Below are 18092 nucleotides of genomic sequence, written 5' to 3'. Positions count from 1 at the left end.
GACTCACACACACATAGACATGCACTTGAGAAACGCACACATGGAGTTACACACACATATCGACGTACACACATACAGTGACACACACACACATAGAGTGACACACACATTGCCGAACACACACATACACATGTGGACTGTCACACAGACATCCACTTGAGATATACACACATGGAGTTGCACACATATATATGGACGTACACACATACAGCGACTCACACACACACCGACTCGCACACAGAGATACGTGGAATAAAACACACATTGATGTAAACACACATATGTCCTTACACACACACATATGGACTAAGACACACACACATGAACTTACACATACATAGACTGACACACACATAGCCCTACACACACATCTGGACTGTGACACACAGATATCTACTTTAGATACACAGACATGGATTAACACACATATGGACTCACACACAGACGCATTGACTTACACACACACATCGAGTGACACACACATGTACACACATGTGGACTAACACACACACATATGGACTGAAATACACATGGACGTACACGCACACAGATCGACTGACACACACACATGGACACACACACAAAACACTTTGACGTTGTCCATTCGAAAAAGACACCCACATGGAGTTAAAGACACGCATGGCTCTACACGCACACACATATGGACTCAAAGACACACACATGGACTCACACACACACATCGACGGGCACAGAAATCCCCGATGATGGCACAGCTATCAGTATTGCAGTACAACGTATGAGTAAATAGCGTGACGTGAGCGATGGAAACAATAGAAATGCATTTTAAAAATAAGCAGAAATCACAGACTGGCAGTAGACCGTGGCAGCGTTATAAAAGCGCAGCAAAAAAAGGGGAAATTGAGCAACCCAAAAATCCAAAAAGAATTTTGTGTACACAAACATAATTATTGTAACATGTCAACTCGTTTCATAATGGTAAACAATGAACCGGAGTTGTTATCTTCACGCAAACATAATTATTGTAACATTTGTGAACTTGATATTTGGTTTTTTACCCTTCTATCTGGCAACAAAACTGACACCTTTTTACAAGGAGTCATGTTTGCATAGACCGCAATACCTGCAGTCAAAATACAAACAAAAGAACATAACTCTGATGATGTGCCCTGTCCTTGAAGTTGATTGGTTCACACCCGAGACAGCTTTCCTTAGAGCCTAGTCTCACATGGGTTGGACCAGATGGCTCTAAGGAAAGCTGTCTCGGGTGTGGACCAATCAACTTCAAGGACAGTGCACATTATCAGAGTTATGTTCTTTTGTTTGTATTATGACTGCAGGTATTGCGGTCTATGCAAACATGACTCCTTGTAAAAAGGTGTCAGTTTTGTTGCCAGATAGAAGGGTAAAAAAACAATTATCATATTTTTACTGGCAAATGAGGTTCTCTGTGAACTTGTTTCATATTGGTAAACAATGAAGATCAGTTTTTATCTGCACACAAACATTATTATTGTAATGTTTGTCAACTAATGTGTTTAACAATAATAAACAATGGACTTGAGTTGTTAGCGTAAGAAGCAAGTACATTTGTACTTGGCATAGGCGTGTTGAGGCCTTGTGCGATGCGTAGCCCCCGTTCTGGCCTACATTGGCGAGCCACGGAGTTGGCACGTTGCCAGGCTAGCGGCTGGGCCGCTACCCGCCCCCCCCTCAACATCCGCCGTCCGTGCAAGAATAATAGTATGTAAGCAGTAAAATATTATTATCTACGGAGTCTGTAGTATAAACTGAACGCATCGTGTTGGGGGGGGGGCGAAGAGGACATGACACTGTGAATAAATATCCGCAGCGTGATGTGTGTATGTATTGACTGTAAAACGCGTAAAATAAAATGTCTCCCGTGAGCTCAAGCTAACGCGCATGATTTGGCAGGGTCCGCCCCCCCCCCCCCCCAAGCAATTGGCGTCACTTGGTATGGTCTATGTCGTGCAATAAGTAAATAATGAATAATAGAAACGGCACAAATGTGTTAATTAAACTACTTTAAAGTTTACGGACGGGAAAACGGAATAGCCTATTCCCACCACGGGGCTTAGGGCGTGCCGCCTGGCAAATTATTTCGGTCTTAAACCCCACCGTCCGAGAGCCAAATTCCCCGCAAGCGCGAGCGCGCGGAGACTTTTATATATAAGATTGGAGGAGTTTTAAAGCCGCGACGGCTGCGTTTTAAAAGGGGGGGGGGGGGGGTAATGTAGTGACGTTAAGGGTGTCACTATAGTGTTAGCGTCAGGCACTCTCATAAGAGTGCTACTGTGCACCTGGAACCTCTCTCTGGGGCCAGAGTGCGGCATGCGAACGGGCCTGATAGAGGTCAAGTCAGGAGATGATAGTCTGGGTGAAACCGAGAGGGCACGTGACCGGGCCAGAGTAGTGATGGGGGGCTCCATGGGGGGCTTGAGGGATACGTGATGCTCGGTCGAGATCCTTCGGGAAAGGTCTCGAAGGGGGCATGGCCGAAGGCGGAGCGAGGCCACGCTCGGGAGCATAAAGGGGCAGTCCCGAGAGCGTTCTGGGCTGTTCTCCGGAATCAACCCTCGGTGCTATGTCTTCGATCGTCGGTCTTCGCTTGGCATCGTGGGTCAGTCAGAATGTTATTGACTGACCCGGATATGTAGTTACCCTGTTAAAGGAGTGTTGTTACCCTGTTGGGGTCTCGTTAGCATGCTAGATTTGAAGCTTTCATGACTGCAAGAAGTCATACTCTTAGGTTTTTTCGGTAAAGTCACATAGGTAAAAAATTAAATAAAATTAATAATAAATGAAAATAAATCAATTAAATCACGACGTTTCGGAAGCAACACAAGCTTCCTTCATCAGGTGTAAAAAGGCACAGCAAAATAACCGTAGTGAGAGTTATTTGTGATGGGACATTAATATATAGGGTAAGAGGAGGGTTGGAGTGTGGGTGGAGCCAGGACGGTGACGGTAGTAATAAAGGACGGCACAACGGATGGTGGAGGGAGGACGAGGTGCAGGATGGGGGCGGGGGTTGGGGTGGGGGTGGAGCCAGGAAGGTGAAGGTGGTATTAAAGGACGGCGTCATGGATGGTGGCGGGGGGACGCAGAGCGGGGGAGAGTGGCGGTTGAGGGTTAACATGGTTAATCACATCTTTCCAATGATTGCTCAATTTGAATCCATCTTCTCGGTTGAAGTTATGTCTGTGTTTGTATATCTGTATGGCTTCATGGACAAATCTTTGGTGGTATCCATACGGCTTGCAGAGTACCTTGGTATCGGAGAAAACGATATAATGATCACCCACAGCGTTGTAACAATGATCAGCAACGGCTGAATAATTTGTTCTGCCGTGTTTCAAATCTGATTTGTGCTCGCGAATTCGGTCCGAAATATGTCGTTTCGTCTCCCCGATATAGCAAGTCACCACAGGTACAACTCAATTTGTAAACACCGGAGTACTGTAAGTCCGGAATAACATCTAGATAGCATGTGTACGTTTATGTAGTTAGCCCTGTTGGGGCTGTGGAAAAAACGTGTTGCCTCCAAGTCAAGTGTGTGCCTCCGTGTTCAACACTACAGATGTACTAATGCAATTTGAACTTAAATACTTTATTTATTTGTAGTTATTTATTTATTCAAGGGGCACCACAGTGGTGTGATGTTCTGTTCTTCGCCTGGTATGCAAGTTGGGGATTCGATATCAACCCTGACGCCTGTATATTTGGAGTTTGCATGTTCTCCCCATGGTCACTTTAATATTTTCTCCAGGTTCTCTGGTTTTTCCCTCCACATTTAGAAACATGCGTTTAAATAATTTAGATAATTTTGCTACTATAAATTTCCACATGATAAGGCACTTTTTGAGCTATCATTTGTGGCCAGGTTCAGTGGGCTTTGCCTGGTAAGATAAAAAAAAGTTGACCTTTAAAGTGATTTGCTTACCGTTCCTATACTTTGCACTCCTATCATGTTTTTTGTATTTCTTGTCGTTGTAACGTTCAAAAGGCTCTAAGAAAAGCTGTGTCTGGTGTGGACCAATGAGTTTCAAGGACAATTAATAAATGATCAGAGTATTGTTTTTTGTTTGCATTTTGACTGCAAGTATTGTGGTTAATGTAAACATGATTCCTTGCAAAAGGTGTTAATTTTGTTGCCAGAAAATAAGGGGAAAAACCCTATTAGTATATTTTGGTACTGGCAAAGGAGGCCTCATGATGTGATGAACTCACCTCAGACCTCATTTGGCTCCACAGGTTCAGAACGACTCGACCCCCAATGTGAATATCTGCAAAGTCATCGTCTTCCTCATTCTTTCCAACACCAACCTGAGTTTCTGTGGGTTCTACTGAAATAAAATAGAAAACACTTCCAATAAACATTTTATTCCTGACCATATTAATGCATATATGGAGCCATCCAATTGCTTGAACATTATTTAGCTGTCAAGCAGAGTCTTCACTGCCTGTGGCAATGTTGGTGTGAAATGAGCAAACACTGAATTTTGAATCTTAGCGTTTGGTCACCATGCGGATAAGAGCCCAAGCTGTCCGGGTATGGTGCTTGAAAAGGAATGAGTTTGTGTTTTTTTTTTTTATAACGAATGTAAATACCCATTTAATAAATACACCAATTTGTTAAATTTAGAGGCAGCCAGAACCAGTGCCAACAATTGCCCAAGTTATGTGGCACTACATTAAGCTGTTTGGTCAACTCCATTAATGAGTGTTTATATATGTGAGAAAAAAGCGGAGTACCCAGAGAAAGCCCACGCATGCAAATGGTTAACATTCAATCGCCGTACAGATGGAAAAAATATGGAAATTAACCCACTTGCTGGAATGCTACAATCTGACAAGCCAGGAGATGGTGACCTCGACGCCCTACGGATTTGGGCACTTCACTAACTTGTGTAATCCAAACCCCGGTCACATAGTGCTGGGTTACCAGCATACGCCACCAGTGCCCAGCTAAGCGTGGTGCGACTATTACACAGGCGTGCGAATGTTGTGGAATGTTAAGTGGTGACTGTTGCTCTCTGACCCTTCATCCTTGAGATGGTGCTTTTGAAGTTCCTTTTAAGTGCAGCTGCTCGCTGCAGCAAGTAGCCCCAGGAAAGCATCTGGACCTCATACCCAAGCAAAATATCAGGGTCAAACCTGTACGAGCACAATGAAACAGGTGTAATGTTACACATCTTACAGTTGGCATGACGACTGTGAAAATAGTACTGAAGTACGATGTTCTCCAACTAGGGGACTTCAACATCTAGGTAGGAGGCAGGTATGAGTAGGGGGCATGGACTAGGGCAGCATGGAATAGGACAGGAAAACTACGGTGCAACCAGGTTACACAAGATATGAAGCAGCAAAAGATTCATAATAATTAATTTATACCTTTTTTGCTGCTTCATAGCATGTATCACACAGTTTGAACAGAAGTCACACAAGCTCACATGGAGGTCACCAATGGCAAGACTGAGCCTCATTGATTACAGGAATACCCCGATAAAAGTTACTGCATTATGCATTGTTTCGTATATATGTTGTGAATTAATTAGAGAACATGTATCCTCATAGGTTAAATTTTTCGCATATGTATTCTTTCTAAACATTGCACACAAAAAATGTTCGTGCAATTTATAAACGAGGAACACACGTGCTTAAAACGGACTATTGTGTGATGTAATACCATACTGTACACACATTGTGCTTATAAATCAAAATCCCTCCACCAAATGGAAGTGTCTAGCTCTCTTTGGACAGATTTTTTCAATGTTCTGCAATGAAGCCAAAACGTCCGGAGAGGAGCCCAGAAGAGACGTCGCTGTGGCTGCAGCTTCATCCACAGATGAAAAAGCAGGTGATGCTTCCCCTTCGTCTGCATAACTCCGCCACTGCTCATCCAGTAACAGGGGAGGTTTCTTCATTAGGGCGATTGGGCGACGCACCACCAATGTCATTCAACCACAGAGTCACGCTAGCCGTCACTGTGCCTCTGGATATAGTCCAATCAGCGTCATGTCACGTTCTGTGGAGTACCGCCTCTTTTAGGGCGATTTCACTCCGGCTGAGAATCGCCCAGAGTGTTCCCATAGACTTACATTCAAAGATGTTTTTTTTCGAACGGGGGGCGCTGAAATGCATTCTCTATGGCTTCCGGGAGGGCTCGCACTAACGTGCTTACGTCATCATACGTAAGCACGTTTCAGTCAACAATTTTATTTGTCGCCACCTAGTGGAATCTTTAATAAAATAAACTTGAGTGGATTGTATTAATAGTGAGTATAGAAACAAACAATATGTATTGTAAGAGTCACTTTATTTTTCATTAATATTAAAGAAGTGAAGTTGCCTTTACATGCTTAAGCTGTTAATTTATCCTTTGCATGGGTGGACCTTATCCTTATTAATCATCCAGACATTTGCCCCCCCTGAGCGATTTTGCAGGAGCCGCCACTGTCCAGTAAGCTCTTCAACCATCTCTGGTAAGATTTATCTCATTATTTTATTATTATTAGTTTAACTTATTATTAGCTAAAATGTATGTCCATTTGTAATCATATCTATTGTCATACTCTTCATGACATTTAGTCACAGATGTTTTTATCTAGAAATATCAGCTGGCAACAAACCCCTGATTTTAACAATGTCTTTGGGAAGCTAGACTTCGCTTTAAGCAATTTTGATTTAAATAGATTTCCTACGAACACAACACATATGGATAGTGGTGTATTCCTGTACGTTGTAAACAGGGCACAACAGAGGAAGTCTTTTCTGAACACCAGAGATACACAGCTGACTAAATCAGTTCAGACCACCACTTAGTGACTTCTGAAGAAAGAATGAAGGGAGTAAGCGTGCTAAGAAACATGTTACCTATTGGGGTCTGAAGATACAAGCTTTTCTTTTAAGACAAGGTTACCATAATGGTGTCAGTAAGAAATTGGTCTCCTGCAGTAGGAGTGCAAATCCTGGTATGAAGAGATGGACTTGTAGATGATGAGAACTGTGTAATTGGGCAGTGATGTCCATAATACAGGGAGTTGTGACAAGGAGGTCCAGTGTTGGTTAACTTTCGCAGATCGGGTTTTTTCTTGGCTATGAAAACCACTTTGTAGGTATGTTGAACTCCTTTCGCACCATATGTAGCCAATGGTGCTAATCAGAGGTGTGGGGAAGGACAACAAACTAAACACAAAAAGCAGTTCTAAAAATTAGTTTTCAATCTAGATTGGAAGAGCGTTCCAGATGGCCGCAGAAGCGCATCTGACAGCACGTGATGCGGTAACCATCTTTTTTCGATGGTTACCCAAAAGCCGCTGCTGTGAGGATGACCGGAGTTCGAGTGATGGTTTATGCTCCATGACGAGATCAGCAAGGTATTGTGGTTCATTTGTGACAAGCACTTTGTGTGTTATGATTGCAACCTCAATGTATTCGTTCGGCAACCAGAAGCCAATGCACCGCGGCGAGCAGCATAAGATGAAGTTGCAGTATCTCCATCGCAAGGTGTTGTTGCTACTAGTGTTGTTGCTTCTTTTGCTTTTACACACGCAGCATGCTGGAGTCCCGTTATGGCATATCACCTTTGATTTAGGAGTTTGATCAACGCCCTCAATCAAACGCCCCCGATCGATGCCTTTAATCAACTCCAACACTGTAAACTCTCACACTGTGAGGTGCAGGATTAGAACCTGAGCTAATTTCAGATTGAACAGATCATCGTCACTGGTGTTGGCCATGAGCAAGAATCGAACTCGGGTTGTCAGGTTCGTAGAGCAGTGCACTAACCGCTGCACTCCCATTCCCCACAATCTACATACACACACGAGTGTACATACAATAACCACCATTCGCCACTAAGTGGCGGTGATGTCACCACAGCGCTTGTGCCAGGCTGTGCACGTTAAGGCCACGGGACAGACCCAGGTGCCATGGGTTGCCTGACTGAGATGACTGGCTGATGCACCACCTGTGCCTCCTACTGTGCCAACTTGATGTGCTTTAGCCACCCGGCGCTCCGCTCGTTGTTGTGAGCATCGCTCCTCCGCCCTCCGTTGTTGTTGGAGGGTGACTGCCTCCAACTGGCCAGTAGCGTCCTTCAGGAGCCTCCTCCACAGTGGCCGATCTTGACACGGCTGGTACCAGTCATCCGCAAGTGGACTCAACTCCAAGTCCTCCTGTAGCACATAACTCCATGTCTTCTCCAGCCCGTGCCGCGCCCGTTTAGCCCCCTCGATCCGGCGGAACAAAAGCTGTTTAGGCATGCGGTGGCTGGCCATGCGGGCTACATGACTCAGGCAACGCAGCTTTGCCTACCGGAGGTCACCGATGGGACTTTGTCCACATCTTTCAAGGATTTGTGAGCTTCTCACACAATGCAGCCTGGTTAAACCCAGGATGGATCGTAGGCAGGCCAGCCTAAATGCTTCTAACCGGCGAAGATGTTCCATTAGGGGGGTCCAAGTTTTGCAAGCATAGAGAAGGGAGGGAATGACCGTGGCCGAGAAGACCTGTAGCTTCGTACGGAGTGATAGAGCAGGTAGCTTCCACACAGCGTTACGTAGCCAATGAAAAGAAATTGCATCTCGACTGATTCGGAGTGAGACCTCTGCTGTTAAACCGGAGCCGGTCATTAGCACACTGCAAAGGGAAACTCTCCACTGTCTCCACAACTGCCCCATCACCAATTGGAACTTGTGGGGGTTGAGTGTCCATGTCCGATGGTACAAAATAGCCAGGCAGGTGCTTAGCTTTGGTTGGGCTGATGGTAAGGCCCCACCTGTTGGTGGCAAGCTCCAGGATCAGCAGCAGCACCTCGAACTCCTCCTCCGAGTGTGCAGCCATTAGCAGATCATCAGCATACATAACGTGATTGAGCAACAGGGAGCCATCCCTTGACCGCACCCGGGCATCGATCAGCCTCCCATTGTATCTGTAGCAGATGGGAATTCTTCCGGTACAGGTATTGAAGGCTCGACGAACTACGTGGTCCAATGTGGGAGCCAGAGGACATCTCTGTTGCACCCCAAGGTGTAGAGGGAATGGCTCTGACTCACGGCCACGTAGTTAAGACGCGGGGCCGCTCACCATCATGAAGGTCCTTAAGGATGGTGATGAGTGGGTTCGGGACTCAGAAAGCAAGAAGAGCAACCCAGAGGCCAGGCCTACTGATGGTATCATAGGCCTTGAGCAGGTCAATAAAGCACACGCATGGACTAAGATGCACACATGGACCTACAGACACGCAAATAAATGGAGTTACACTGACTAACATGGAGGCATGCACACACAGCGACTAACACACACGCACATGGACTGAGACACACACACACACATGGACTGACACATACAAACACATCGACTTACAGACACACACACTTATGGACTCACACACACATAGACATGCACTTAAGAAACGCACACATGGAGTTACACACACATATCGACGTACACACATACAGCGACACACATACACACATAGAGTGACACACACATTGCCGTACACACACATACACATGTGGACTGTCACACAGACATCCACTCGAGATATACACACATGGAGTTGTACACACATATATGGGCGTACACACATACAGCGACTCACACACACACCGACTCGCACACAGCGATACGCGGAATAAAACATACATTGATGTAAACACACATATGTACTTACACACACACATATGGACTAAGACACACACACATGAACTTACACATACATAGACTGACACACACATAGCCCTACACACACATACACATATGGACTGTGACACACAGATATCTACTTTAGATACACAGACATGGATTAACACACATATGGACTCACACACAGACGCATTGACTTACACACATACATCGAGTGACACACACATGTACACACATGTGGACTAACACACACATATGGACTGACATACACATGGACGTACACACACACAGATCGACTGACACACACACATGGACTAACACACACACAAAAACACTTTGACGTTGTCCGTTCGAAAAAGACACCCACATGGAGTTAAAGACACGCATGGCTCTACACGCACACACATATGGACTCAAAGACACACACATGGACTCACACACACACATCGACGGGCACAGCAATCCCCGATGATGGCACAGCTATCAGTATTGCAGTACTACGTATGAGTAAATAGCGTGACGTGAGCGATGGAAACAATAGAATTGCATTTAAGAAATGGGCAGAAATCACAGACTGGCAGTAGACCATGGCAGCGTTATAAAAGCGCAGCAAAAAAAGGGGAAATTGAGCAACCCAAAAATCCAAAAAGAGTTTTGTGTACACAAAATAATTATTGTAACATGTCAACTCGTTTCATAATGGTAAACAATGAACCTGAGTTGTTATCTTCACGCAAACATAATTATTGTAACATCTGTGAACTTGTTTCATAATGGTAAACAATGAAGCTGAGTTTTTATCTGCACACAAACATTATTGTAATGTTTGTCAACAAATGTGTTTAACAATAATAAACAATAGACTTGAGTTGTTAGCGTAAGAAGCAAGGACATTTTTACCTGGCATAGGCGTGTTGAGGCCTTGTGCGATGCGTAGCCCCTGTTCTGGCCTACATTGGCGAGCCACGGAGTTGGCACGTTGCCAGGCTAGGGACTGGGCCGCTACCCGCCCCCCCCCTCAACATCCGCCGTCCGTGCAAGAATAATAGTATGTAAGCAGTAAAATATTATTATCTACGGAGTCTGTAGTATAAACTGAACGCATCGTGTTGGGGGGGGGGGCGAAGAGGACTTGACACTGTGAATAAATATCCGCAGCGTGATGTGTGTATGTATTGACTGTAAAACGCGTAAAATAAAATGTCTCCCGTGAGCTCAAGCTAACGCGCATGACTTGGCAGGGTCCGCCCCCCCCCCCCCCCCCCAAGCAATTGGCGTCACTTGGTATGGTCGATGTCGTGCAATAAGTAAATAATGAATAATAGAAACTGCACAAATGTGTTAATTAAACTACTTTAAAGTTTACGGACGGGAAAACGGAATAGCCTATTCCCACCGCGGGGCTTAGGGCGTGCCGCCTGGCAAATAATTTCGGTCTTAAACCCCACTGTCCGAGAGCCAAATCCCCCGCAAGCGCGAGCGCGCGGAGACATTTATACATAAGAATATAAGATAAGATTGAAGATTGATGATCCTTGTGTTATTAGTCGCTTGAAGAGTCAAGGACTGCGAGAAGTTGTATTGTACTAAGCTATAACAGTTGTGAGAAGCTAAGAGGTGTGTGAATACATTTTATGAGTTTTAGAGAGTGAGTGAGTGGCAGCGGACGAGCAGCTCACAGTAGGAGCCCTCCTGGGGGAAGGGCGGGGAGTGTCAAGGGTGCTCGCGCGAAGCAAGCTGCTGAGACAAGGAGGAGCGGCGCGGCCACAGGCATTCCGACTGCTAATTGACCCGGGCGCGCAGATAATCTGCGGACGTGCTGACTCGGAAGCCCCGAGCACACTCCAGCAAAGGTCGAGCTTCAGGATCAACAGTGTCTAGTGCCAAGGGAGGTGACCCGCTGCCGCCGAGCGGACGAGCTGCGAGCGCTATCTGGCAACGGGACCATTGCGCACATCAACGCAGATGAAGCCGGACCCATCATTCCTGCCAGCACGGGCACCGCCGCCAGCGTGAGCAGCGTGTGGACTCAGCAACCACTCCAGCGGTAGAAAGAGACCGACGGCGCAGCCGAGAGTGTTGTGTGTTCGACACACACACACGCCGACCCAGTGCCCCCGGCTGGGGACCAGAGATAAATTCGGTACAAGGAACACTGCACTACAAAGTTCGCCTATGGACCTCAGCAGGACAGTTAGCAGGAATAGTAAGTGGACAACTCAAACCATACTGCCCGCTATAATTATTGGACCTCGTGGTGACTGCGCTCCAAGACACACACAACGCGCATATTGGTACGAATGAGATTGTTCGAAAAGGGTTGCAATCCCAAGGTGGTGTGTTAAATATTAGCTAAATCTTGACTTAAAGCTTTTGTGACTGCAGACCCAAAGAATATAACTATTAGCTAGTCGTGAAAAGTATTGTTCTGTCCCTTGAACCGCATGAATATAGTCGTTGAGAAGTATTTTAGTCATTCGTTTTCTTTTATCAGGTAATATTACCAATTAACTCATTGATGACACACTAAACATTTATAAGCACCTATGTGACGAATCTACACACTCACATAAATACTATTGTTTTGAGATATGTATTTTAATCACACAACATTGAAACGAATTCAATAATGTCCCATTAGCCAATTGATAAGCATCTGTAAGACAAACCTACACACTCGCACGTACACTATTTTTTCTGGACATTTCTTTAATTGCATAATCTTAGAAATTAATTCACTGATGTCCACTTTTGCCATTGGGCACATGTTTATTTTGCTCGGTCCCATATGAATATTGTCATTTTTAAGGACTTTGATATCGTGTATTGTAACGCTACTATGAGGAGTTAGCCTATTGTTCTATTGCTCAGTTTAACAATGTAACCATTGAGGGTTAATTGTACGAATCGATGAGTAGGACATCTACAGGAGTTCTAGATTTGAAGATTTCGTGACTGCAAGGATTTAAACTCTTAGGTTTTTCGGTAAAGTCACGTAGGGGAAAAAAAAATTATAGCTTTTATTATTTATTTTTTGCCTACGTGACTTTACCGAAAAACCTAAGAGTATGAATCCTTGCAGTCACGAAAGCTTCAAATCTAGAATTAATACCCTCTACGGGGAGGAATTTCACCTATCTGTTAGAGTTTTTAACAGACAACGAGACAAGAAGTCACAGCTTCTCGAGGCGCTGGCCTTCCTCAAGAGATGCCGCGATAACAAGGTAACACCCATCGCTTTCACACTAACATCTGCTGCTGTGTCCTCACCGAATTATAAACAGAATCTGTTTAAAGCTAGCCTATCACTAATCTCGGAGAGAATAAGGTTACTCCGATTTGAACTCGATAATTTAGACAAGACTCTCTTAGAAACACATTTAATGTTAACACAAAAAATGTCCCCTTCTGATTGGAACCACGTTGATAACATGACTGCTGCTTCTGCTGACTCGATGTCAGCCAAATGCAAAGCTAACCTGATCTCTAAATTCAACCTCCTATCAAAGAAGAAACCAGAACCACACACACAAAACTGGATGTCAACAAGACCGTTATTAATCAGAGTAACATCCCAATTTCTGACAATCTGAAAACGGTACTGGCCAAAGGACTAAATTTCGCTGTCACCCCTAAACATATACCAGTAGAGCATGTGATTTCTCAGGTTGATGTAGCCCTCAGAGGCATAGGACACATCCATGCGGATGTAGCAAGAGCTGAAATAGCCACTATCCTTAAGAACGCTAAGAAACCCACTAGCAACATTAGCAAAAACGAACGCTCTGAACTCGCGAACCTAAAAAAGAGAGATGATATAGTCATCCTCTCAGCCGACAAGGGCAATGCTACGGTCATCATGGATAAAGGCTCATACAACAACAAAATCCTGGATCTACTCAATGATGGGAGTTACTCCAAAATTAAAAGCGATCCTATTAACAACCTAACGACAAAAAACAACAAGAGCATCACGAGTTCTACTTCCCTAATCGAACCAACCAAACGTCCCTCCCTAAAACCCTCGGCTGCTAGACCTTCCAGATTCTATGGTCTTCCCAAGATCCATAAAGAAGGCACCCCACTACGGCCCATCGTGTCCACGATCAACTCTCCTACCTACAAACTAGCCCGTTTTCTATCGGATACTCTGCTTCCCTTCACTGGCAAGACCTCTTCAGCAGTACTTAACTCAACCCAATTGGTCTCTATAGTCAAGGACATGACACTATCTCCTGACGATATCCTCGTCAGTTTTGATGTGGTATCTCTGTTTACCAAAGTCCCAGTACCTGACACCCTAACAATAATTTAAGACTTTGTCCAACATGGATTGAATTCGGATGTACCTGCGCTGGTTAGGCATTGCCTCACCAACACTTATTTTACCTGGAATGGCACCTTCTACAAACATAATGAGGGTACCCCTATGGGCTCCCCCTTGTCACCAGTGATAGCCAATGTGTTCATGGAAAAGTTTGAATCAAACGCCATCCAGATGTCCACCCTGCGTCCTTCCCTGTGGAAGAGGTATGTGGATGACACTTTCGTCATTTGGCCACATGGCCTCCCAGCATTGAACCACTTCCTGGACCACATCAATTCGAGACACCCATCCATCAGATTCACCATGGAAGTGGAGAAAGATGGCAAACTACCATTCTTAGATATTCTGTTTGAGAGGAGACCTGATGGATCCTTGGTACATTCTGTCTACAAGAAAGCCACCCAAACAGATTCATACTTGAAACCTGATTCCCACCACCACCCGTCTCAAAAGAATTCTCTCATCAAAACACTATACCACAGAGCTCATGGCATTTCGGACCAACACCACCTGGCCAGTGAATTAAGACATGTGTAATGGGATCCGGAGACACTTGTAGAGGTAACTTCTTTATTACAATCCAACACTCCAACAGTCCTGATACTCTGTTACAGCCTAGGTACACAACCTAGGTACATAGCCTAGATCCACTACTCTGGCTACGCTCTGGAACTCGCCCTCACAAGGACGTAGAGCCGGGAGTTCCAGAGTCCCACCACTGGCTCTCACAGCATCCCAGGGTCCTGAGATGGCTGGCCTTGGGTCTTGGGTCTTGGGTCTTGAGCTACAACTGGCCCCGATCGTCCAGGGAGCTGCCCTTTTATGCCTTGTCCCCAACGAAGGGTGGGGTTGTGTGCGCCCCCAGATATCCCACAGAACACACACAGCCCCCCCCCCCCCCCCCCCCCCCGTTGGTGGCGCCAAGGGGCTTAAGCGTCTGGGTTGCCTGGGAACCTAGCGCCTGGCGCCAAGGGGCTTAAGCGTCTGGGTTGCCTGGGAACCTAGCGCCTGGCGCCAAGGGGCCCCCAGCAGCCACTCCCCTCTTATGTCACTACACATGTACATCGGGCCCTCAGGATGAATGGATACTTTGACCGCACCATCCGCCAAGCTGTTTCTCCCACCATACAGAAACAGCCACTTGAAACTCCGATCAAAACTATCACGTTGCCAAACATAGCAGGCATGACCAAAAAGATCTCCAAAATTCTAAACAAACATAAGATCTAAGTCCGATTCAGTAAAGTAGGTAAAATCCGCGATCTAATTCCATCTGTGAAGGATGTCATTCCTGACTTGCAATACCCTGGAGTCTATAAACTGAGTTGCAGCTGTGGTGATTGTTACATTGGGAAAACGAAACGTCATATCTCTGATCGTGTCCACGAGCACAAGTCAGATCTGAAACACGGCAAAATTGAGTCTTCCACCGTTGCCGATCATTGCTACAACGCTGTGGGTTCCCATGAGATTGTCTTTTCCGAGACCAAGGTGCTCTGCACACCTTCTGGCTACCATCAAAGGTTTGTACACGAAGCCATCCAGATATACAAACACAGACATAACTTCAACCGTGATGATGGGTACAAACTGAGTAATCATTGGAAAGATGTTATTATCCATGCAAAAAATATTTAACTACACATATTTGGACCATCTTATTTGATAGGTACTATTCTACTTTACCGACTGTTGACATCCCCAGCGTTTAACAGCACTCTCCTCTCCTTTTTTGTATTTGGATTGTCAACCAACAACTCTCCTCTCCTTTTTTGTATTTGGATTGTCAACCAACATCGGGTAAAATATCAACATGTGCACCTATTGTTCTATTTTAGCCCCGCCCACCCCTCTCCCCAACACGTTCCACTCATTTGCTTCCACATTCAGATAACCCCATCCCTCCCCCTTAAACTTGTATTTAAGAGCTTGACTCTTAGAATTTTGCCTCACTTGAGACAGTAAATCTAGCTATGACGGTCCCACCTGATGACGGAGACTTGTGTTGCCTCCGAAACGTCGTGATTTATTTCTATTATTATTTATATTATTTATTATAATTTATTATATTATTTTTTATCCACGTGACTTTACCGAAAAACCTAAGAGTATCTCGAGGAGTACTGTGGTGGCAATTCCAATCATAAGTGTTTTTAGATATTAAAGTGGTTCCTTCCTAAGTTCATGCATAATTATCTTAATTATAAGAACTGTATCCTGAGACCAGACATAATTACACTAAAACATAATCAGTAAATGTTTGTATTATCACGATTGGTAATATACCCCTAGACAGTGAAGCCACTAATTTGAATAATTACATATTTTTGCATACATTCATGAAAATATTTTTTTTTATTTTTGATAAAAAAATTAAAACATTTTTCACAACACAATATATAAAACTGTTTGAATGATGGGGGGGGAGGGCTGCTTGCCGAGTCAGACATTGGAAGTGGGCTCCACGAGCCTGGTGACCAAGGGGAAGACCTAAGAGCAAGATGGTAGGGCAACTGCCATGGTAGAGCTTGGAGGTTGCTGCGTGCTGACTGTGCAGCAAGGGAGAAAGCACTGGCGGGGTGGTAATGGCACCAACGGCTTTGGTCATGATGAAGTATGTATTTATGTTGAACTTCTTTTGCACCATACGTAGCCAACCGTGCTAATCGGAGTAGCTCAGTCTTGATCTTTTATCTTCACTTTAACATATTTACACAACATGCATCTGTATCACACGAACTGAATATAATTTTAGAAGTAGGGCCAAGACAATAAAGCGTGTTTCAGTTCACTTGAAAAGATTCAACTGAAATGTGAAAATGCCAAATGTCAAACATTGTTTACTTTTGTGTCAACCTAAACATATATTCAGGACAAAATACCCCCAAACATATAAACTCAGTGTTGCAACTGTAACCTAAAGAACGTGTATTTGTGTATTGTGTGTATTGTACAGGCAACAATATTAACCTGTGACTGACCTATGTACAATTTGTTCCAGTTCATGGAAGAGTTGATCCTCCTTCGAGACGTGAATTACATCAAGGCCAGAAACCTCTGACCTTGCCAGTAGACCAGCATCTTTAGAACCTAGAAAATACACATGGATGTCAATAATACATTTACATTCAAATCCCGTAGAGTGAGACACTCAGACTAATTGGGGGTGGGGGATACAGAGGGTGTTTGAGCTAATGTTAAACTGTAGTGATATTGTGATCTTACACTGTACCATGGGGTCTTTGTAATTTCATATTTGTTTTGATGCAGTTGCTTTTAATGTTAGAATACTAGTTTCGACTGGTTCCAACCGGACCTGGCGCATGTCTTCCAATCACTTCAGCCCAGGTGCCAGCATGATGACCTACTCGGACATTAAAGTAACCAAACACGTTAAATCTATCCAGATGGGCCACTTTAGCTAGCTCCTATGACAGGGGTCATAGAAGGCATCTGACTCATCGACCTTGCCTGCATTCCCACCACTGATATTCACCTTCGATGGGGGCATTAGCAACCACCACCATTACTCACCTCCGGTTGATGGTGTTGTATATATTAGGTCTTAAAAAATGAGAAAAATAATAAAAATGTAATGAAAAAAAATGTGTAATTATACAATTTATGGTATTTAATGTACTTATGTAAATTTATGCATTTGTGCTAATTAGGCTCCGCTTCGTTGCCTAGGGGTATTACCAATTGTGGTAATAAAATGAAGGTGTAATTGTATGAAGTTATGCAAGTGTATGTAATTATGCTAATTAGGCTCGGCTTCGTTATCTAGGGGTGTATTACCAATCGTGATAATACAATTGTAGAGGTGTTACGGGAGGGCAAACAAATACACCAGGGGTGGTTATGCCCGCACACGGAAGGATGCTTACATCCACGTCCGCACCGTTCAGCCTGGGGGGCTGAAACGGCGCTGTGATCCCCCACGGCCCCACCCCTCGAGGAGAGAGTTGCTATATAAGGCGGTGAGCCGGTGGGCTCGGGGTTCAGTGTTTAGCTTAAACCAGTGAAGAAGGAAAACCGGCTAGATAGGCCCTGGGACTCCCCTGGATCGCTGCCCTTCTAAGAACCGACCAGGGCAAGCCAGTGGCGTGGCCCC

General features: G+C 44.7%; 1 protein-coding gene across 2 annotated transcripts in view; it reads right to left on the bottom strand.

Moving 5' to 3' along the window:
* LOC144717745 (DNA polymerase zeta catalytic subunit-like) overlaps window positions 1-18092 on the bottom strand; it is a 134247-nt gene that overhangs the window by 102894 nt on the left and 13261 nt on the right. For both annotated transcript variants that reach the window (XM_078593368.1, XM_078593367.1), the window contains exons 4-6: window positions 16960-17068; window positions 5042-5157; window positions 4231-4346 (exon numbers count right to left, since the gene is read on the bottom strand). In XM_078593368.1, the coding sequence (XP_078449494.1) occupies window positions 4231-4346; window positions 5042-5157; window positions 16960-17068 (341 nt within the window). The remainder of the gene's footprint in view (window positions 1-4230; window positions 4347-5041; window positions 5158-16959; window positions 17069-18092) is intronic.

Source organism: Lampetra planeri, chromosome 4 (assembly GCF_965212315.1).
Source record: "Lampetra planeri chromosome 4, kcLamPlan1.2.h2, whole genome shotgun sequence".
In the NCBI taxonomy this organism is placed as follows: Eukaryota; Metazoa; Chordata; class Hyperoartia; order Petromyzontiformes; family Petromyzontidae; genus Lampetra; species Lampetra planeri.
Note: the sequence above shows the minus strand (reverse complement) of the source record. Positions and strands in the feature narration are given on the sequence as shown.